Raw genomic sequence first — 22,605 nt, 5'->3', positions numbered from 1 at the left:
AACACACTGCTGTTTCCACAGTTTTCAGAATGATTGCAAGACATTATTCCTCCAATGCATGTACATGTTAGACACCCTTCTTCTTCCCATTCATCACCACTCGTGTAATATTGCCCATTTCTACCTTGACATTTCCGTGTGCACTCACATGATTCCAGCAAAAGAACTCGTTGTTCCATTAGGAGCTACAACAATATGTATTCAAACGTGCTTACTTTTGGTTTATTAGTGTTTGGTAACTAATAAAGAATCATTGTTTTTAAAAGTTAAGCTAAACTATTTTTTCAACAAACAAATATTTTCAAAATAAAAGGTACATTATACAACACACAAAATAGAGGTATTGAAGTAAGGTAAATTTAAAAATTAATAAACACACTAATGACTGTTGAAGAGCTGATAACAAGTGCTCAACAGAAGTGGTTTTCATTCGACAAGCTTGAACATCACTTTCTAATTGTTCAATAGTTTGGGCAATATTTTGTGTTAAATGAGGATGTGAGGGTCTGAAAAGATATTCATGTCATACTCAAAAACGCACAATATAATTAACTAAACTATACAAAAGGTGGACACTTACTCCATAATTGTGGTGTTTGGCATGACATGGTTGAAAACAGTTGAATGGCTTCTTGTCTGAGATAATTCACCTGGTTTCCTAGTGGCACCCCTTTTTTTTAAAATTGTCTTGTTTTTGTCTGAAACCAAACAATGATGTTTTATTCAGGTGCTGTAACTTGTCCTGCTTTTGAATAAAATGTATAAAAGATTGAACTATCATTTTACATTTCAAAGCTTGAAACAACTCAACAGATATTAGTCTTCAGTGCCTCCAGGCTATAAATTATAAACTTCAAGTGGGCAAAGGAAACACACACCCATATATTCACACAAGCAGGAAATCACACTTTGAATAACTTCCTAAGTAGCATTATCAACATCCCCTATCAACTTTATGGTCAGGATAAAGAAAAAATGAAAATTACAATTAAAGACAGTGGGTTAAAGAATGTAAATATGATTTAGTCATAAACCTTTGTGTATCTATGTACATTAAAACTAATTTTCTTTGCTGTTATTACCTATACACAGTCACATATTTTGTACAATGAAACATTTTGAACTGACCTCCAAAATATAAGTTTGAAAAGGTGACCATACCAGGTACAATGATATCCAACTGTTTTATAAGACCCTTGAAATGTAGACATGACAGACAAAATTATTTTTGCAAACTACTTTTTAAGCTACACCAGTTCCTACCACAAAACTTTGAGAATACCCGAATGGAGATCCTCCAACTTGAACCACCATATTACTAGGAAACTGTAGATTAATTCCTTGCATCAAAACAGCACCAAATGTATTTCCCCCAGCATCGCTTATGCCAACTGAACGTTTGTTTATATCAATATGGATCATCAACTTTAACCATTTCTTTCCGATGTTCATTTGGGGTTGCCATTGCAATCGTTCACTTTGAAGATTTGTATTTTGCAAGTGAATATAAACTGTGGATTTGCGAGGGTGAACTAAAACTTCCAACCAGACAACAGTCTGATCTTGTGTGAATGATGTAATGCTTATGATCGAAACTTTTCCTCTTTTACTGTGCTTTGTTTGTGTATGAATTGTAAGGGACCCATTCACAGCTATGAAACAAAATTTTTTTATCAAATGGTGACTACTTTTTATAGAAAATTTTGTTGTCAAATTCACTAATTATAAAATTTCTCGAAAAATGTACATAAAATTGTTAAAATAGTAAATGCATATGTATTCAAAATTATGACTAAATATAGAGGACTACACACAATAAACAAAATGTTTATTATAATGACAAAAAAAACATCCATACCATTTCTAATTTTTTGTGCTACAGGTGGTGCTACAATTGCCTGACTTCCAGAAGTAAAACTCCATACATGCTTAGAGTGCTTCAAAACATTTGTTGTTTCCTCCAGTCCAGACAAAATGTCAGCAGCTAAAGATCACAACAGTTTATGGGAAGCAAGCGTATTTTTACAAAAAAATACTAATATTAATAAAATAATGTTCAAAAACCTTTAAAAAAACTGTAGTGATGCAAATAGAAACCAGGGACGAACAGTTCAAAATAACAATCTTTGATTTCAAAAATCTAAACTATCCAAATCCAAATTTAATAATACAATTCTGTTTAAACTTGTTAGCAAACTTTACCACATGAATTTTTTTTTCATATCCATTGCACATGCAAAAATACACTCATGCATACAATCTTTTCTATGGACTCGGAGATATCAATCATTCTTAGTATATTCATTTAATGCATTAGTAAGTTGTTATTTTCACAAACAAACAAATTATTGTTCGAAGACCAAGAACTCATGATTGAAAATAAGCAACTCAACGAATGCAATTTCTGCAATAAAGCCATGGAATAAAACATTGTTGAAACCCATACAATTAAATAGGACTAGCCATCATATGGTCTTGGCAGGCCAAACTAAAATATGGTCAACCAACAGAGCTTGCAGCAATTGTGAAAAACTTGTCAACATGCAACAGTACATACTGCGTATTGTTTTCTATTGCAAATGTTTTCAATTGTAACATTGGTAAGATTAAAAAAAAATTTTAATCTAAGCATATAGTGCGTATCACAGTTATGCATGGTTTAAATCAGAGGTGACATTCGAAAATGTTTCAGATGAGGTTTTATCTGAAATGGGATCAAAAACATGAAACCAATATGCAGGGTTGCTTTGTTTAATAACCAGTTCTTAATTCTGAGGAGGTTTCCATTGTATCGGTTACACATGGACCTTTAAGAACCAACAAGTCTCCAATGGTTAAATGTAGTTCTATCAAATTAAAATAATGATGTACTTGAAACAAACTGATTTGTCTAATTGCCACAGATATACTGTAACAGTAAAAACATAGCATACTTTATTGCAAATTATCACCTAAAAGTGTTTGATTGTTTACTTCATATTCCATAGGCAGCAACCTTTTTCTTTTGCGACATGAAGATACACAGAAAAACAGGAAGAGAATGGCACCTACTATATAAAACTTCATCCTGTGTCAGTATTTGTTTTTAATATTTGATAAACAAGAACATTAGTGCTGACTAGGTCCACACAAACTTTCACAAATTTCGTATTTAATCTGGTTTTGCATACCTTTTTGTATTTATAAGACCACTCAACTAAAAAAATATCACAACTTACCAAACTAAACGAGATTTTTGCACGCACTAACAAAAACAGTCGATTCCTTCACGCTTGGCAAAAAAAATAGTAATGAAATTGGGATAATCCCCTGTTGACGGTATTCCCTCCATTTTCTTGTTGCTATTTTTGCACTGTTTTGCATTTTTCGACATTTATAACTTCATTCGACAGAAAATCAATCTTCACGCTTTCCTGTTACGACGATTTTTACCACCTTTTTATCTTATCTGTAACTACAATTTAATTTGTCTTCTTTTAATTTCTATTACGTCGTATTCCGCTGACAGGATCTAATCGGGGCCCGCAGTTAACCTTTTATAGGCAAATCAGTGGTATCAGTCCCTGATATTAATATATGCTGTAGGATAGCACCATACGGATACGAGGAGACACTTCAATTACCAATAAATGTCCATTGGAAAAATTTGTTGAAAAATTTTACGCACAACGACACATCGCCTACAAAACGTAAAAAAAAACTTTTTGCATGAAACAAAGCACAACTAAGTTATATAAAAAGTCGAAGAACCTATTTCAAGTTTGTAGGGGTAACTTTATAACCAAATAAGTTTATTGCTAATGGTTTTATACTGTTGTAACTTTGGATAGGCTATTGACCAAGATGTAACCAGCCGTTACTGACGCTTAGCCTACTTGCGAAGATTGTCAATAAATAACTGTTCCTATGGAACATTGTAAAGTTTGCTTGTTTTTCATGGTGGTTTGTTTCCTAGGTCGTGGTTTCGAATTGGAAAACACGTCTTACAACAGTTTTCTCGAAGTCTTAAACAAAGGCAACAATTGTTTGAAGCAGTAAGTTCATGTGATTAACGATAGCGAGCTTGAGTTCGTTTTTTCATTCTACACGTGGAATCACAATGCAGGTCGGTAATAGATTATATGAATCAGTTTTTGTTTGAAATGAATTGATAAATTTTTGAAAAAGATCCAAAATTTCTACGAATAAAGCATCAAGTTTTTTAATCTTTGTGTCTTACGTCTGTCCAAGATTAATTATTCGTGTGAGCAAACAACTCAACAATGAAGTTGTTATAAATGTATTTAATTCCTCGTCTTGGAAACTAACAGCAAGTAACAAAATGTTTTAGCTTTTGGACCCTGTATCTGCAAAACGGCATTGCAGCATCCACACCGGTTTTCGCCAGTCAGCGAAATGACTAACAATGCAAAAAACTTGCCAGGCGAGCAAAATCTTCAACCCGTGAAGTCGACGTAGAACAGAATTTGTGCTAAAGTTCCTATAAATATTCACGAAATCCAGGGGAAGGGGACATATGTTTTACTGAAAGTAGGGCCTACAGCTTACATATAACTTACATTTAAATTACCAGGTTTTTTATACGACAAAGTCTTGTTATTTGTTACAGCAAAACTGTTTTATTTTGACGCAGAATACTGCAGAGATATTAGCATATATAGTCTGCTCGAACAAAATGGAAACACAGGAGAACAAAAAAAAGAAAAGCTCGGAAGAAGAAGCTTGGGACGACGGTAAATATATAATTTTATTTTATCTTCAAAGGTAATTACATGAATTTTTTAATATTAAATTACAAAATAAACATAATTTCTGAGTTAACTGGTGTAATTACGTTACTCAAGGTTTGTGATTTCTTATCCTTTCGGATTAGTGGCCAATGTAAATTAAGCAACATGTACAAATGTTCCTGCTGTGACTCTCAATTATTTAGGGTAGTCTTTATGTCTAATCAAATGGAAAACAACATAGAGTTACACAATTTAATGAGGATGCGTTCCAAAATATTTTATACCAAGTAGCTGCGAGTATTTTGAAAACCCGCTGTTTTACACGTTAACAACTTCCAACAAAGCAAGCGATTATGACGGAACAGAATATACGCTAAACATAGCGTTTGAAAAAAACAACTACTGACGCTTTGGTTACCTTTTGTCTGTAATTCTGTTTCATCGGTTGATACAAAATGCATAACTTATAACTTAAAAAATCATACATTACAAAAGGTAAGTAAATGGATTGACGCACAACTGCGCAGATTTTTTTTTTTATTGATAGTTCGACGATCAGTCGTTGCACTGCCGTTACGTGCCCAAATCGCCTAGTTTCAATGTGCAAAGACATAATTTTTTGCTGCAAAAAACATAAAGCTAATAACTATATTGGTTGTAAAATTTAATAGAAAGTCACTTTTGTTGAAAACCATTGGAAAAATGTAATTTGTTTAAAAAAGGTAAAACTTGCCGATGTCACTTGTTTTTAGGCTGTTTTTGGGTGAAAAAGGGTGATTTTCGCAACGCTGCACATTTACTTCATGGCTTGTAGGTTTTATGCGTGCTTGAACAACCAAATTCAGCACAATTTTCTGCCAGCGTACGCGTTTTTTACAAACGTATACGGTAATCGTTCTTTTTACCTTTTTCCCCCAAAGTATATGGTTCATTGCTTGCCCTGACGACAGCAGTTTTATTTTGCCTTGTCCTGATCGCAGGTCACGTTTAGCCGTTGCTTTTGATTTGCTAACAAACTACGACAAACCTGCATTGTAGATGATTCGTCAACACCATGGAGAGATCAAACAACTTCCGAAAGAGTGAAGACGGTTGTCGTGGGTATAGTGAAAACCCTACTTCTTCTTTTCTGTCTTTATTTATTCATATGTTCGTTGAAACTGATGACGAAGGCACTGAATCTCTTGGGTTAGTCCTCGTTGAAATGAAACCGCTCGATATTGTCCAATAAAACAAATTTTTACGCAGCTGGAAGAGTTGCTGTTGACATATTTACAAGCAATTTTTTTCTAAGCAACCCAATCACCGGATTAATACTCGGAGTTCTCGTAACCGTTGTCATACAAAGTTCCTCAACCTCAATATCCATAATGGTTGCCATGGTTGCTGCCGGAGGTTTGCTACTCAATCTTTATGTGCTTACGTTTGTTCTAACTGCGGTGTGTTTTAGTTATAAGCGTTGAAAAATCAATTCCAATCGTTATGGGTGCCAACATTGGAACTTCTGTAACCAACACTGCAGTGGCATTAACACTTTCGGCAAACAACGAAGTGTTCAGAAAGTAAGAAAAAAAACATCAGAAACAATTACTGTTGTTCCGCTACCTTATTTAAAGTAACCCCGCTTAGCAATTTACTGCTTTGTGGCACAACCTACAAAAGCAGTAATAAAATGAATTGTAAAATATGTAGCACGTGCTATTTCCACATAAATAAATGCAAAAACACGGTTATAATCGCACTGGTTTATTTTCCTTTGATCTTAAAAGAGCCTTTGCTGGAGCAACAGTCCACGATTGTTTCAATATTCTCTCCGTCATCATTCTTCTGACACTTGAAGTTATTTCCGGTTACCTTGAAGCATTTTCCGCTGCCATCATAAGATCGTTAGGTGACTTTGAAGGATCAGCGGCACCGATGATACTTGCGGTAACGTTTCTTAAGCATCACTGCATAAAAAAAAATTTGACATCTTACTCGCTTTCATTTAGACTTTAACCTATCCAATTGTCGGAAATATCATTCATTATAACGTCTCAGTCCAACAAATAATTGCAGCGAACAAAACTATTGAAGAGGACAACAGCCTTATATGGGTACAGTTGCAAAAGTTACTTCATATTTTTAATTGCATAAACATTTTTTTGAAAATTTTTGTTTTAACTTCAGATCTGGTGTGAACGGGAAAAGAGGACACTAAACGGCACCAACACGACTGTGTTTGTTGGCATTAGAAAATGTAACATTGGTCATAAAATTAATAAGAACACAAGAAAAAACAATATTGCTTTTTCAACAGGCGATAGTAGTGATTTCCTTCTTGCCAATACTGGTTGGTCAGAAAATGCCATAGGAGGAGTTCTATTTGCAATTACCATTATTGTATTGATTGGAAGTCTTCTTGGAATGGTTAAAATCTTGACATCATCACTAAAAGGAGGTTTAAAGACTGCTATACGCAAGGCTATTAACACCAATTTTCCATCGCCGTTTGGTTGGCTTTCAGGTGCGTATTTTAGATGCATATAGGGCACATAACTGAAACGTCTCTAAAGTTAACTCGTTGGAGATATTTGAATGTTGACACAAACACTTGAAAAATTTTTTTTTGGTAGTAATTTACAAGAAAATTCATTTCTTTAGTCGAAACGTCAGTTGCAATATAAAATCGTAACTTATATGTCAGAAAGATCGTTCTTTAAATTACTTTTTTAGTTGACCTTTCTGCTGTAAAACCTACATAATCTACCCTATATTCATTCACAACATGCAATGTTTTAAACAGGATATGTGGCTGTGTTCGTCGGTTGTGGAGTTACCATGGTAATTCAAAGTAGTTCGGTGGTGACATCTACCTTAACGCCGCTGGTTGGACTCGGAGTAGTCAAACTAAAGCGAATGTTTGCGGTGACAATTGGTGCCAATATGGGAACAACTCTAACTGCCGTTTTAGCTGCTTTAGCAACTGGAAATGCAAAAGCATTTCAGCTTGCCTTTTGCCACATGCTATTTAACATCACTGGATTTTTTATCTGGTATCCTTTACCCTTTATGAGAAAAATACCTTTGGCAGCAGCAACGGGTCTCGGCGATACAACAGCGAAATATCGTTGGTTTTCGGTATTTTACGTAATTTGTGTCTTCATCATAGTTCCTCTAGTCATCCTCGGTCTATCCTTTGCTCCAGTTTGGTTTTTATCAACTGTCATTGTTCTGACTTTGTTAATAATATTAACAATTGTTATCATCAATGTTTTGCAAACAAAACGTCCGAACTGGCTCCCACTAAAACTAAGAAACTGGGACTTTCTGCCACTTTGGATGCATTCCCTAAAACCGTTGGATAGGGTGGTAACCCGGCTATGTGGCTGTTGCAAATGTTGCAAAAGGGCGGACACGGATTCTAGCCCAAACCCCGTCACATACGAAAACACTGGATTCGAAAAAGATGTATCAAAAGTGTAATTAGGGTGTTGCACTTCTAGTACCAATCATGTCACAACATTAAATGTAATATTGCCTACCTTTGGGAACGCGGTTGTTTAAAGAACGAAAAATAAAATGTTGGAACAGTATGTATATTAAAACAAAACGCTTTGATTGTAAAAAACAACTATTTGATTCTAACCATTTATTCCTAACATTCTTTCTTGACCAACTTACATTCCCTGTATCGTGTATGTATTTTTTTGTGTGAAATACTGTACAATAACCAACATGATTTGTCAAACACAGTTGGAGCATTGGTAGACACAGAAAAGGCAACGAAACTGAATAGAAAGCGAAGTAGGGAACAATTCGTTTATTACTGACAGCTTTTAAACATTTTTTGGCACATTGTTTTTTCCACATGCATAAACCTCATCTGCAGCTGATCAAGTTTTCGAAATTCAAATGCAATATCCTTCGAAGAGGGCTTTTGCTTTAACGCACGTACCAAGTAAGACCTGTGCAAGTATTGAAATTGCAATATAAATATCCTCGTGTCGAACGCAGTTTATAGCAAAGAAAACATGTTTCGCTAAAAAGCATCATCAGTTCTAAAGTAAAACGGAAAAAAATAAAATGCTGAAAATAAAATGTTAAAACCTGCGATCACGTTATACGCCCATTATTTCAGAAACTATCGTTTGAGAGTATTGGTCTAACTATAGCAATCAACAAACTCGGAGAACATAAATTTTGGAATAGTTAACGTGTTTCAAAGTAGGAGAAAAAATCAACGTGTAGACTAGAACAAAAATTAACTTGTGCAAGCTGCAGACAGATGCCCACTGTTTCGACCTAGAAGGTCTCATCAGTGCAGCTGGTGACGGTGATTGTATAGTCACCACAAAGTGGAAGTCTTTGCTTGGCCGTTTGGTCAGCAAAGTCGTCTGTAAGTCACACCAGCTGTACTGATGAGACCTTTTAGGTCGAAACAGTGGCCATCTGTCTGCAGCTTACACAATTCATATTATTGGCTCCACTTTGCTTAAAAATTAACTTGCTTAACATACCTATGCGACTGCAACTGCCAGGTATAGTGCATATTGCTGCTCCTGGAAGTAAGTTTAACGAAGATATTTTTTTGAACCGAATGATCAGGTTTTTACATGATTATGGAAACGATTCAAACACTTTTTTTTTCTGAATGAGCTTGTCGTCTGAAAAAGCTCGGAACCAGCGAGGTTAGGTTTTACCATCCAAAAAGGTTGATGGTGGGCTAAGAAAAGGAAGGTCCATTTTATATATTAGACTGCATAGAACAATTTGTAGCCAAATTTTGAGTGCTCGATATTTACAAAAACTGTCTGTTCGTTTTTCAGGACTTTCTAGAGGGGGGTTACATTTTTTGGGAAATTTCCAGATTTTTCGTTGAAAACTAGGGTTAATTGTGGTCGAGCATTGCAAAATACGCGCGACAGTGTTAGCGCGAATTGACACATAAACGGTGGCTTCCTGACTTGCGTAACGCTATGGAACACTCCCATCAAGTTTTTGCGGTGGTGCCTGCGCCGTGGTTTTATATTAAAAAAACGCTTGAATATTTTTGTAACCACAAGGGATCAAATGTGGTCTTACTTTATTAGGAAAACATACAAATAAAAACTATTTTGCATGATGTGGCCTAATATTCCTCTTTGCACCTTTGCGAGCGATAACAGTTTTTTTCAAAATGCGAAATATTGGCAACGTGTTCAACAACCAAACTAATTGAATTGACATACAGGAAAACCGCTTAACATTGCAACAAAGTGACCACTAAAAAAACGTTTCGTCCTTGGACTGGCGAAAAATGACACTTGTCTCGTAACAATATTGTCAAATGAAACAAATTTTTACGCAGCTGGAAGAGTTGCTGTTGACATATTTACAAGCAATATATTTCTAAGCAACCCAATCACCGGATTAATACTCGGAGTTCTCGTAACCGTTGTCATGCAAAGTTCCTCAACCTCATTATCCATAATGGTTGCCATGGTTGCTGCCGGAGGTTTGCTACTTAAAGTTTATAAGCTTACGTTTGTTCTAACTGCGGCGTGTTTTAGTTATAAGCGTTGAAAAAATCAATTCCAATCGTTATGGGTGCCAACATTGGAACTCCTGAAACCAACACTGCAGTGGCATTAACACTTTCAGCAAACAACGAAGTGTTCAGAAAGTAAGAAAAAAAACATCAGAAACAATTACTGTTGTTCCGCGACCTTATTTAAAGTACCCCCGCTTAATTAGCAATTTACTGCGTTGTGGCACAACCTACAAAAGCATTAATAATATGAATTGTAAAATATGTAGCACGTGCTATTTCCACATAAATAAATGCAAAAAAACAGTTATAATCGCACTGGTTTATTTTCCTTTGATGGAGCAACAGTCCACGATTGTTTCAATATTCTCCCGGTCATCATTCTTCTGACACTTGAAGTTATTTCCGGTTACCTTAAAGCATTTTCCGCTGCCATCATAAGATCGCTAGGTGACTTTGAAGGATCAGCGGCACCGATGATACTTGCGGTAACGTTTGTTAAGCATCACTGCATTAAAAAAACTGTCATCTTACTCGCTTTCATTTAGACTTTAACCTATCCGATTGTCGGAAATATCATTCATTATAACGTCACAGTCCAAAAAATAATTGCAGCCAACAAAACTATTGAAGAGGACAACAGCCTTATATGGGTATAGTTGCAAAAGTGACTTCATTTTTTTATTGTATAAACATTTTTTTGAAAAATTTTGTTTTAACTTCAGATCTGGTGTGAACGGGAAAAGAGGACACTAAACGGCACCAACACGACTGTGTTTGTTGGCATTAGAAAATGTAACATTGGTCATAAAATTAATCAGAACACAAGAAAAAACAATATTGCTTTTTAAACAGGCGATAGTAGTGATTTCCTTCTTGCCCTTACTGGTTGGTCAGAAAATGCCATAGGAGGAGTTCTATTTGCAATTACCATTATTGTATTGATTGGAAGTCTTCTTGGAATGGTTAAAATCTTGACATCATCACTAAAAGGAGGTTTAAAGACTGCTATACGCAAGGCTATTAACACCAATTTTCCATCGCCGTTTGGTTGGCTTTCAGGTGCGTATTTTAGGTGCATATAGGGCACATAACTGAAACGCCTCTAAAGTTAACTCGTTGAAGATATTTGAATGTTGACACAAACACTTAAAAAAATTGTTTTGGTAGTAGTTTACAAGAACATTCATTTTGTTAGTCGAAACGTCGGTTGCAATACAATATCGTAACTTATGTGTCAGAAAGACCGTTCATTAAATTAATTTTTTAAGTTGGCCTTTCAGCTGTAAAACCTACATAATCTACCCTATATTCATTCACAACATGCAATGTTTTAAACAGGATCTGTGGCTGTGTTCGTCAGTTGTGGAGTTACTATGGTAATTCAAAGTAGTTCGGTGGTGACATCTACCTTAACGCCGCTGGTTGGATCGGAGTAGTCAAACCAAAGCGAATGTTTGCGGTGACAATCGGTGCCAATATGGGAACAACTCTAACTGCCGTTATAGCTGCTTTAGTAACTGGAAATGCAAAAGCATTTCAGCTTGCGTTTTGCCACATGCTATTTAACTGTAACATTTCATAATCAGGCATACTATGTTTCCATGTCGCGAGTTTTTAAGTGACATAACAATGCTATTAGAACTGCATTTCTTTCGGCCATGCTTGGTAACTTAGTTGTTAAGGTGTGTGTTGTATAGCATAGGGTGCTCTGAAGTTATAGGTATATTGTACTGCAGTAAAAGTTAATCGATTCTATTTGAATAAGACAATATAGAAAATAAATAATTTAACAAAAAGAACTGAATCTGGTTTACTGATGTCTTCCTGGCTCAAAACTTCGGTGAGCATATTTTTTCGCTTTTAATTGTAGCATACGGGTAACACGGTTTATCAATGCTTTACAGAAAACCGTGTTCGTCCATGTGCAGTGTGTGGTAAAAATACTCGCGTTTTTTGAAATTGAGACAGAGTACAACTTTCCAACCTTGGTGTGACGGCCTCGCGGTGCCAGGCGCGGAAAATTGTGCCGTTACATTAACATCACTGGATTTTTTATCTGGTATCCTTTACCTTTCATGAGAAAAATATCTTTTTGGCAGCAGCAACGGGTCTCGGCGATACAACAGCGAAATATCGTTGGTTTTCGGTATTTTACGTAATTTGTGTCTTCTTCATAGTTCCTCCAGTCATCCTCGGTCTATCCTTTGCTCCAGTTTGGTTTTATCGACTGTCATTGTTCTTACTTTGTTAATAATATTAACAATTGTTATCATCAATGTTTTGCAAACAAAACGTCCGAACTGGCTCCCACTAAAACTAAGAAACTGGGACTTTCTGCCACTTTGGATGCATTCCCTAAAACCGTTGGATAGGGTGGTAACCCGGCTATGTGGCTGTTGCAAAAGGGCGGACACGGATTCTAGCCCAAACCCCGTCACATACGAAAACACTGGATTCGAAAAAGATGTATCAAAAGTGTAATTAGGGTGTTGCACTTCTAGTACCAATCATGTCACAACTTTAAATGTAATATTGCCCAGCTTTGGGAACGCGGTTGTTTAAAAAACGAAAAATAAAATGTTGGAACAGTATGTATATTAAAACAAAACGCTTTGATTGTAAAAAACAACTATTTGATTCTAACCATTTATTCCTAACATTCTTTCTTGACCAACTTACATTTCCTGTATCGTGTATGTATTTTTTTTGTGAAATACTGTACAATAACCAACATGATTTGTCAAACACAGTTGGAGCATTGGTAGACACAGAAAAGGCAACGAAACTGAATAGAAAGCGAAGTAGGGAACAATTCGTTTATTACTGACAGCTTTTAAACATTTTTTGGCACATTGTTTTTTCCACATGCATAAACCTCATCTGCAGCTGATCAAGTTTTTGAAATTCAAATGCAATATCCTTCGAAGAGGGCTTTTGCTTTAACGCACGTACCAAGTAAGACCTGTGCAAGTATTGAAATTGCAATATAAATATCCTCGTGTCGAACGCAGTTTATAGCAAAGAAAACACATTTCGCGAGAAAGCATCATCAGTTCTAAAGTAAAACGGAAAACAAAAATAAAATGCTGAAAACAAAATGTTAAAACCTGCGATCACGTTATACGCCCATTATCTCAGAAACTATCGTTTGAGAGTATTGGTCTAACTATAGCAATCAACAAACTAGGAGAACATAAATTTTGTAATAATTAACATCCTTTAAAGTAGGAGAAAAAATCAACGTGTAGACTAGAACAAAAATTAACTTGCTTAACCAACCTATGCGACTCCGTCTGCCAGGTATAGTGCATATTGCTGCCCCTGGCAGTAAGTTTAACGAAGATATTTTTTGAACCGAATGATCAGGTTTTTACATGATTATGGAAACGATTCAAACACTTTTTTTTTTCTGAATGAGCTTGCCGTCTGAAAAAGCTCGGAACTACCGAGGTTAGGTTTTACCATCCAAAAAGGTTTACGGTGGGCTAAGAAAAGGAAGGAACATTCTATATATTAGACTACATAGAACAATTTGTAGCCAAATTTTGAGTGCTCGATATTTACAAAAACTGTCTGTTCGTTATTCAGGACTTTCTAAAGGGGGTTGAATTTTTTGGGAAATTTCCAGATTTTTTGTTGAAAACTAAGGTTAATTGTGGTCGAGCATTGCAAAATACGGGCGACAGTGTTAGCGCGAATCGACACATAAACGGTGGCTTCCTGACTTGCGTAACGCTATGGAACACTTCCATCAAGTTTTTGCGGTGGTGCCTGCCCTGTGGTTTTTGTTTAAAAAAACGCTTGAATATATTTGTAACCACAAGGGATCAAATGTGGTCTTACTTTATTAAGAAATTATACAAATAAAAACTATTTTGCATGAGGTGGCCTAATATTCCTCTTTGCACATTTGCGAGCGATAACAGTGTTTTTCAAAATGCGAAATATTGGCAACGTGTTTAACAACCAAACTAATTGACTTGACATACAGGAAAACCGCTTAACATTGCTACAAATTGACCACTAACGTTTCGTCCTTGGACTGGCGAAAAATGACACTTACCCCGTAACAATGCAACATGTTTGATAACAATGCCACGTGTTCGGTAACAATGCTCCCTGTGGCTGGTGCAAGAGAGATGTAGTTTTTAGGTCAACGTTAAAGAACGTTCTGGTTTTAACAGGGATTTTGACAAAAAGTACAGTAGCGTTTGTTTTGCAAAACAGGCAAAAATATTTTACAAAAGGGGGCCCTCCTGGTTGTGATTCTCCAGCAGTATACAACAATTTGTCCTATTGTCCCATAGAGTTCTTTGTTGAACTTATTGCCAGAAAACCGCAACTAGGATTTAAATATTTAATTTTATGTACCTTGCATTTAGGAATTCTCCCATATGACGCAGTGATTTGCCACATATATAAAGTGCTTTCACATGGTCTTTGTTCCAGCCCAAAACCTTCTTCCCAGCACAAATTGCTTTGCCAAAATTTCCCAATTTGAGATTACACAAAGCCATATTTACATAGGCTTTCAAGCACATTTGAACCGAATCTTCTTCTTGCTTTTCATTTGACATGTGAACAGTTTCCATTATGTTAATCAACTTCATGTACCTAAACAATTTTTTTTTTTTTAATACTGTTTGTTAATACACAAAAATATTTCAAGCTCTTGGACACTTTGGTTACTTCAAATAACGTTTGTTTCAGTCAAATTGTTACATGACGTACAAGTATTACCATTGGCATTTGCATATCCAGCACATTTCATGGGTTTAGAATTTCCCTCTATTGGCATCGGTAACCAAATTAACACATTACATTTTTACAGCATTTCACGGTTTTGCATTGTAAAACAAAGCTACAAATATTATTTAGGCCCTCTGGAACAGAAAATGTGCAAAACAGTGTAAAAAACTCACCTTTTAATGGCCTTGCCAAAATTTTGCTGTGCAAACAATTGATTTCCCTCCATTTTGATATTGTTTGCCAAAACCAAAACCCTGATTAATTAAACAACAAAAATCCTCACTGCAATGCACTAAAAACTTAACAAACTCAAAAATAAACCTTTCAAATGACAAGTTTTTTCTATCTTCCATTGTCATTTCATCTAAGTTTTCTAAAATGGTACAGTTTGAGAAATTTAGTAATTCCACTTGAAACATAATAGGAGCATTCGGGGGAATTCTAGGTGGGCATCCAAATTTTCCATACCCATATGATGGTTCAATGAAAAACCTACAAAACAAATAAAAAAATCGTTTATGGCAATGCCATTTTTGGACATATAGAAACCAACTTTAACACTATCATGTCTTTGACTGTGTTGTTTATCATTAACTCGCAATTGCACTACTTTTTACTTTTGGGCATAACGCAAATTTAAAACCTGGCAATTTCATGTTTTCTCATAGTAGAAATTCCTATATCTAATCCAGCAATAACTTCACCTTTGCCAAGTGTAACCTGAAATATAACAGGAAACTTGTGTCACCAAACAGAATATAATACAAAGGACTAATATGCCAAACAAGTGAAAAAATAATAGTTGTAGTTGATTGCCAAACAATGCACAAAAAACTAGGAACATTTGGAAAAGTGTTAGCAGTACTTGTAATGCTGTGTTACGTAGCTGACTGGAGTCAAATGGTTCATCTAGATCCTCTAAAAACCTAAAGTTTCACATACATTACCACAAAACTGATAATTCCAGTTTACATGAAAAGTATTCAATAAAATGTAAAAAAATGCCAAAAAAATAATAATACTGAAATCAGCATAACATACCCACTATAATGAATAGAAACTCTGGAGTTTGGTGTTACTGTTGCTCCAACACCCTCCTTCTTTATTGACTTTCGTACACCACCATCATCTCTTATGTTCTGAAGCATATGTTTAACAATTATCAGAAGTATGTCTGCCCCACCCAAACAACTTTATATACATATATATCAACCTTCATTGATGAACAAATTCGCCAAAACCAAGAAATTTCATTTCCATCATCTTTGTCCTCTTCATCACAGTCAAGTAAAAAAGAAAACTTTGAAGCATTATCTGGATTTAGAGCAAAAATGCTTGCAATAAGAAAATTTGTCATTTTTGTCAGCACTAATTGAATGCTTGGTAGTTCTGCGGCAATGGTGATTAATATGCTCATAATTACTGTATTGTTGTATCCCGAGAAATTTAGACACCCTTTTTCAGACATGGAATTTAGGTAGGCTGTTTTTTTACAAGTTACATAAAAAAATATTTACCTTACCACCATCAACAAAAAATCAGCTTGAAAGGCCTTCAACTATATCTGATGTTCAAGGGTGCCAAGGTGAAAAAACATGATTAGTCATTTTTTTAAATTAAATGAACAACATTTATCGTGTAGAAGGCTAGGTTATTGGTTGTTGAAAATTTATTACAATGTCTTTGTACAAATCGACTGTCTGGAATGATTTTATTGTTTTTCTGCAAAACAATAGCAGCTTAAGCAACATATGTCCAAGGATGACACAACCATTCATGTGAATAAGGTTTCTTGTTTTTTTTATGTCTGCACAAGTCAGAATCCCTAAACCACACTTGTTGTTGAGCATACATTCAAACAGAAACATACCAAAATATGTTTTGTTGTTGCACATATGCACATCATCGTAGTGGTCATCAAGGTCATCCATACAAAGTTCAAGTTCTAGATTGGACAAAATTATACTCATAAAGTTTAATATCATTCATCATTACCAGGGTTGAATTATCCGAACTATTAATCCAGGAATTTTTGTTAATATCCGATCATAGTTTATAAATAAGTACCACCTAGTCTTTACATGTTTTTTTTTTATTAGGCACAGCTGTTGTCTGATAGGGTCTCGCAATGTCTGGTGCTTTTTCAAGATGAAAATGTAAGAGACATTTTATATTTAGGTCTGTGGTTTGATTGTCACATGCATAAAGACTGACAGTAAGCACATGAATAGGAGTATTACTGGAGAAACTTTATTATCGAACATTGCATATGGTGTGGTTTGTGATTGGCCTATTTCCAGGAAATTTTTTAAAAAAACTGGGAGGGCGATGCTGATCCAGTTTAGACATTGAGTTTGCATATTTATATTGGTAAAATAATGAAATGTTAGGCCTTAATGAAAGAAAAGTAAATCAACCTATCAAGATGTAACTATAAGAATACATATGAGCTTTTTTATCAGGTATATGAATACACAGTATATGAATGAGAAAGCCAAAGCTTATATGCTGATCAGTAAGGCTAGCCTAAGCCTAAGTTAATTTAACATTTTTCATGTATTTATTTTTCATTTTTTTTTTATTTTATTTTATTTATTTTTTTTATTTATTTTTCACATACATATTTCATTTTTTTATATTATGTGACAGATATAAAGGTAAATTCTGAATGTTAAATGATATTTTAAACGGCCATATAAAAACATAATTTACCTTGTGGTAGTTCTTTCATTAATTCATTGACATTTATTCCATCTTTCAAAGGAAGTGTACAACCAGCAGATTGTTCTGTGAGTTTTTGCTTATACATTGTGCAGCCACTGTTAAGAATACTACATAGGCAACAGTAGAAATCATTTTAGAGAGAATATTGTTAAATCTACATTGTTGAAACTTATTATTTAACAAACAAAGTATCATATTTAAATGTATCTGGACAATGTCCAACATATTAGTGAATTGTCATATATGTCGCCCAATGCGTTTTGGGTAATCTGTGTGTTGTTAGAAATATATATGTTGCCATTCTTTCTTGGGGCAGCCCTAGTCACATGCCTGTTTAAAATCTCTGATGTACAACTCAGATTCAATTAATTTGTAACTTCACAAAATTTATTTGTAAAAGGAAATCTTTGTCTTAACAAAAAGCTTCTTTATGTGTCTTGTAGTCCGAATTAGAGTGGATTTTCTGCTTTTGCATGTTTCAGTTGCATACATTAATTTGTAAAAACTCATACTTCTAGTTAGATCCCTGATTGACTGCATTGTCCTCTAAAACAGAGCTTGACTGTGCAATTGGATTTTTTTATGCCAAAAAAATTAAATAAGCTTGTATTTTTGCAAACTTTTGACATCAAGATAATCAGTACTATTTGCTTAGGATAATCCAAACTCTAGCTACACCCAAGGTAGTAATTTTGCCTTTTTCACCATTATAAGTGATCGACAGGGGGGACAAACAGACAAATGATATTGTTATCAACCGAAGTCCATAAATTAAATTACTACTGTACAATAATACTTCTTTTATAACTTGTTTTGCCTAACATATCAGTCACGCAAATTCACAAATTTGACACTGATCTTTGGTTTTCTTTTTCAATCAGCTGTCAATTTTTGGACATAGACTCTGGTAGCAAAAGACCCCCCCCCCATCCCATTTTGTCTAACATGTTTTGCCTGTTAGCTAAATAAATGCAACCACAATAATTTTTTTGTCAAAATCCATGAAAACCAACACTTTCTTTAGCATTTAGCTAAAAAAACATATTGTCCTTAAACTCATTATTACCTACTTCGTTGCAGTTAATATCAGTGGATTTTATCACTTCAGGATTTAGGTTCAGTTTTTAGAGGCACATTGCCCACAGGCACTTTGGAGCAAGGTTTCTCAAACTGAATGCCAAGAAACAGGCTCAGGTGTTTTGCCAAAATGTTTCATTACTTAACAAAAATATATGCTAAGGTATGATATGTGAGTGCCTAGGGTTTTCTTCCTTGCTATCAATTAAAACAATGTTTAAAACTAAATGTCCAGAAACTAAAGCAATTTGTCAACGCCAAGGCTACTGGAGTTAAAAGCTGTTGCATACCTGTGATAGTTAGTGTTTCAATATATATAGCTTAATAACAAAATTTAAAAAAAAAAATTGGTGTGCCGCAAACCAACCCAGAGGATACAATGGTGCCACATCCACCGAAAGGTTGGGAACCACTGCTTTACACAGGCTCTTTAATCAGCAGTTCCTTAGGGTTAGAAACACTATCATCAGCCAGATTGGAAAAATTGGCGTGCGCGGAGGATTACAGATAATCCGCGCAATATTTATTAGCTAATGTATTAACGTACGAAAAAAACGTTGTGATCGTCCACGCAATTAACAATCGCCGAAACAAAATCCTCCGCGCATAAAACAAACTTTACAATCTGGACCATCAGTGCTTTTTTTTACATTTTTCAGGTAACAAAGATGTGTTACAAACATTTACAAAGCTTGTGTTAAAAAAAGCGTTGTTATACTTGTGGATGATTACACACAAGTAAACACTACTCTACAACAAAACTATTTTAAAGGTCAGCTACCAGAAAACATTTTATTTCAGCAATAATCGAATTAGCCTACATACATTGCATTTTTTTGCTTTCAAACAAGCAAGGATTGTATTATGTACATTTCAAGGATTTTTTGACTCCAAACAAATATGATTACTCAAAACCCAACACTTCCTCATAGCAGCAAGGTTCCCAGACTACAATGAAGGTTCAAGCTAAATTTTCAGAAAAAAAGGCCAATAAGAGAAGTTTTCTGAAAATAAAGGTCAAATTGAAAGCTTTCCATGATATTCAATGATGTAAAATGCGTTCAAAAAAGGGTTCGTACATTTCCGACTACACAAATAGTATGCTTTGCTGTTACGACCACATATATAGCAAAAATATCAAATATACGTTATGTACAATATTTGAAAAGACCAGAATAAAAACAAACACAATTTTGTAAGGCCAAACTATGTCCGAAAAGGCCAGATTAGCGAAATTTGGCCTTGAATGGGCCAATCTGGTAAGTGGTACATGGTAACCCTTTCCTCAGTCAGTAAACCCAGAAACCGCGGCAACTTCAGCGCACAAAAGCGCACCACGAGGTTTTGTTTCGACTGAAATGCCGGATTTTGGCGCTAAGCTACTACTAATTCTATGGAAAATACTGCTACACCCACTGATCTCTATTGTAGGGATTTTGGCTTGTCGTAATTTGAATATTTATTGATATTTTGTTTTAAACTTGGTCTTTCTACTCTTTTACATTTACACCCGTCTTTCTGACGCCATAGCTAGTTATCTCACTTGCGTTACGTCTTTCAACTTGCGCTACTTCATGTAAGTCTTCTTTGTCGCGTAATCGCAGCAATTATCTCTTTGTTTCTGCCTCGTCTTTGATATCGCCCTATATATTTACGACTCTTTCCACAAATAAATGGATCATAGTTTTCGGTCTCCCGGATCATCATTTTCGGTCTGAGCTCACGTGTTTGGTCTCAGATCATGGTTTTTGGTCTCATCGACTATCACAGATCTCGGTTTGGTTCGGACAGGACCTGCAGGCAGTACGTTGTCTCACCGGGATTTTCTGGGCAGGTTTGATGTTGGGCTCGCGGTGATGCAATTCCTGCAATATCTTTCGACAAACCAACTGCGACCCTTCACTATAAACCCCAGCAGGTCGCGAAGTTTTCGCCAAACTCGATCCACATATTAGTCGGTGTAAAATAGAAATTTGTGCGAATTTTAGTGGTTAGGTGTTGTAAATGCGTGTTTTTTATTCAGAATACTCCGTATCGATCTGACACCAATCAGATATAAACAATCTTTTATTAAGATGGCAAAACTTGACAGACATCAAATAGCAAATCCAAGAGTTGAGTTATCGCTCAATGTCATTTGTACAGCTGTCTAACCTTTAGCTGTAAAGCCCGTAGCACATTTTTGGTGGCAGCTTTACTTCCAATTTGGCTAATCGCGTAATTCAGTGTGACATAAAATGTTATTTAAAGTCTGTTAGACTGGAACGGTAAATAATCGGGAAGAGATAACGTACTTTAATTTGTTTTGCGCGTTGCATTGCAAGACAAAACGTTAATTTGTTGATTGTTTCGCTGACATTGATTTTAATTACATTTTGCAAAAGTTATTTTTTGATTGAAGTTTGCTTGGCAGTTTATAGAGTCAGCTACACGGCGGTGTTTCTTATTGTACGCGTTTTAACAGAAGTCGCTGCAGTGCGTCGTCTTTTAAAACTGCTGAATAATGTTTAATTTTCCCGCCAGGGTTAAAGGTTAACTTGACAAAGCGCGCCAAACTGGTCAGAATGAACAAGTTAAATAAGCAATTTTTTTAGCTTTTTGAAAGAATATTAGAGAATTTTTTCTACCCAAGAGTTAATTAACACTGCATTCGGTTTACTCATCCTTTAAAAATACAGGGGTTGACATATTGATTTATTGGTGCCCATGCCATTTTATTATTCATGTTTATTGTTCATGTGCGTAATAAAAATGTTTTGATTTGCTTGCTAGACTTCTTTTATATGACTACTTTTAGTTATATTATGACATCGCCCACTCCCAGATTTACCCTTGCCTATCAGACAGGGTGCGAAAGTCTTTTAGTTTAAATCAGAGGCCAACGGTCTAAGAACCAAAGTTGCGGTTGTGTTTTTTTGGGTTTTTTTGGCCGACACTCTGGGTTCGCTACAAAATATATTTCCCGATATGGTTTTATAGTTACATGTGGCTCTTTATCCCGCTGTTATGGCTCCATAGACAAGGCATAAACATGTAGGAACGTTAATTAAAAACGTCTACAGAAGTATAACACTGACGTAAATCTGACTCCTGAAAAAAGGCTACTAACAAACCCAAAGTCAATCGATCAGTTTAATACATAATTAACAATCGCGCGAGGACTAGTAATAAAACTTCACAAATTACCATACGAATATCTGACACGTTACTGTTTCTTGTCTAGCCCAAGTCGCTTTGACTTATCTCTGATTGTCTTCTGATGTGTTTACCTGATCAACTCCGTTGTACTCGTATGGAGGTCGTAGTTGGATGATTGACTCTCACACGTGTAAGACCCGTGGTAATCGTTGAAATGTGAAGGTCCTTTCATGATCGTGATCGTACGTTTAAAACCAAAGCGGTGTTGTCTAATCGCACATATTAAGATGCCTGTACTGTGAACACTCGGACTTAAGCATCAATGTCGAAGGATCAGAACGTATATATAGAAAGAATAAAGAAAACTCGAACTTCCTGCAGTTACAACTATTAGGCTTAATGTTATTTTAATGCAATACACAACTCATAAAAGTTATAATACACATGCAAGGATATATCAAAGTAGGCGATCATTTGCTTTTGCTTTCATAGCGCAAGGGGCAATTAATAAAACGACGTTAAATTGCTCGTGTTTTCAGAGTCGCAAAACGGACAAAATTTCTGCCGTGTGAGGTCACTATAGCGCTAATATCATAACAGCGAAAAAAATCAACGCGATTATCGTTTAACTTGTGAGTCGTCGCAAAGTTGCAAAACAACTAAAATAGTGCATGG

At 35.4% G+C, this 22,605-nt stretch overlaps 3 protein-coding genes and 1 pseudogene across 4 annotated transcripts in view; 2 read left to right on the top strand and 2 right to left on the bottom strand.

Moving 5' to 3' along the window:
* LOC145911590 (uncharacterized) overlaps window positions 1-3,063 on the bottom strand; it is a 30,449-nt gene extending 27,386 nt beyond the window's left edge. Inside the window, exons 1-7 of the mRNA XM_082998985.1 lie at window positions 2,952-3,063; window positions 1,859-1,984; window positions 1,264-1,652; window positions 1,129-1,195; window positions 581-698; window positions 380-506; window positions 8-185 (exon numbers count right to left, since the gene is read on the bottom strand). Coding sequence (XP_082855111.1) covers window positions 8-185; window positions 380-506; window positions 581-698; window positions 1,129-1,195; window positions 1,264-1,652; window positions 1,859-1,984; window positions 2,952-2,985 — 1,039 coding nt within the window. The 5' untranslated portion in view covers window positions 2,986-3,063. The remainder of the gene's footprint in view (window positions 1-7; window positions 186-379; window positions 507-580; window positions 699-1,128; window positions 1,196-1,263; window positions 1,653-1,858; window positions 1,985-2,951) is intronic.
* Window positions 3,064-4,579: 1,516 nt separating this feature from the next.
* On the top strand, window positions 4,580-8,464 carry LOC145910431 (sodium-dependent phosphate transport protein 2B-like). The gene is made up of 9 exons (XM_082997556.1): window positions 4,580-4,733; window positions 5,769-5,918; window positions 5,979-6,125; window positions 6,181-6,292; window positions 6,500-6,659; window positions 6,722-6,826; window positions 6,900-6,969; window positions 7,030-7,236; window positions 7,516-8,464. Exons 1-9 carry the CDS (start codon window positions 4,676-4,678, stop codon window positions 8,193-8,195), a joined length of 1,689 nt encoding a protein of 562 aa, XP_082853682.1. The 5' UTR covers window positions 4,580-4,675; the 3' UTR covers window positions 8,196-8,464.
* Window positions 8,465-9,231: 767 nt separating this feature from the next.
* Window positions 9,232-12,748, top strand: LOC145911943 (sodium-dependent phosphate transport protein 2A-like; annotated as a pseudogene). Its single transcript, XR_014403269.1, has 9 exons — window positions 9,232-9,277; window positions 10,060-10,206; window positions 10,269-10,374; window positions 10,547-10,727; window positions 10,788-10,892; window positions 10,965-11,034; window positions 11,095-11,301; window positions 11,581-11,820; window positions 12,287-12,748. The product of XR_014403269.1 is annotated as a sodium-dependent phosphate transport protein 2A-like (transcript).
* A 314-nt stretch (window positions 12,749-13,062) lies between these two features.
* Window positions 13,063-22,162, bottom strand: LOC145911942 (inactive peptidyl-prolyl cis-trans isomerase FKBP6-like). Its single transcript, XM_082999372.1, has 11 exons — window positions 22,062-22,162; window positions 17,704-17,822; window positions 16,763-16,936; window positions 16,205-16,380; window positions 16,033-16,130; window positions 15,857-15,917; window positions 15,635-15,711; window positions 15,313-15,483; window positions 15,165-15,245; window positions 14,614-14,856; window positions 13,063-13,204 (listed from the first exon to the last, which is right to left on the bottom strand). The coding sequence occupies exons 1-11, from the start codon at window positions 22,160-22,162 to the stop codon at window positions 13,063-13,065; spliced, it is 1,443 nt and encodes a 480-aa protein (XP_082855498.1).
* Between the last annotated feature and the right edge of the window lie 443 nt (window positions 22,163-22,605).

Source organism: Ascidia mentula, chromosome 8, assembly GCF_947561715.1.
Source record: "Ascidia mentula chromosome 8, kaAscMent1.1, whole genome shotgun sequence".
Classification (NCBI taxonomy): domain Eukaryota; kingdom Metazoa; phylum Chordata; class Ascidiacea; order Phlebobranchia; family Ascidiidae; genus Ascidia; species Ascidia mentula.
This window is presented reverse-complemented; position numbering and strand designations above follow the sequence as displayed.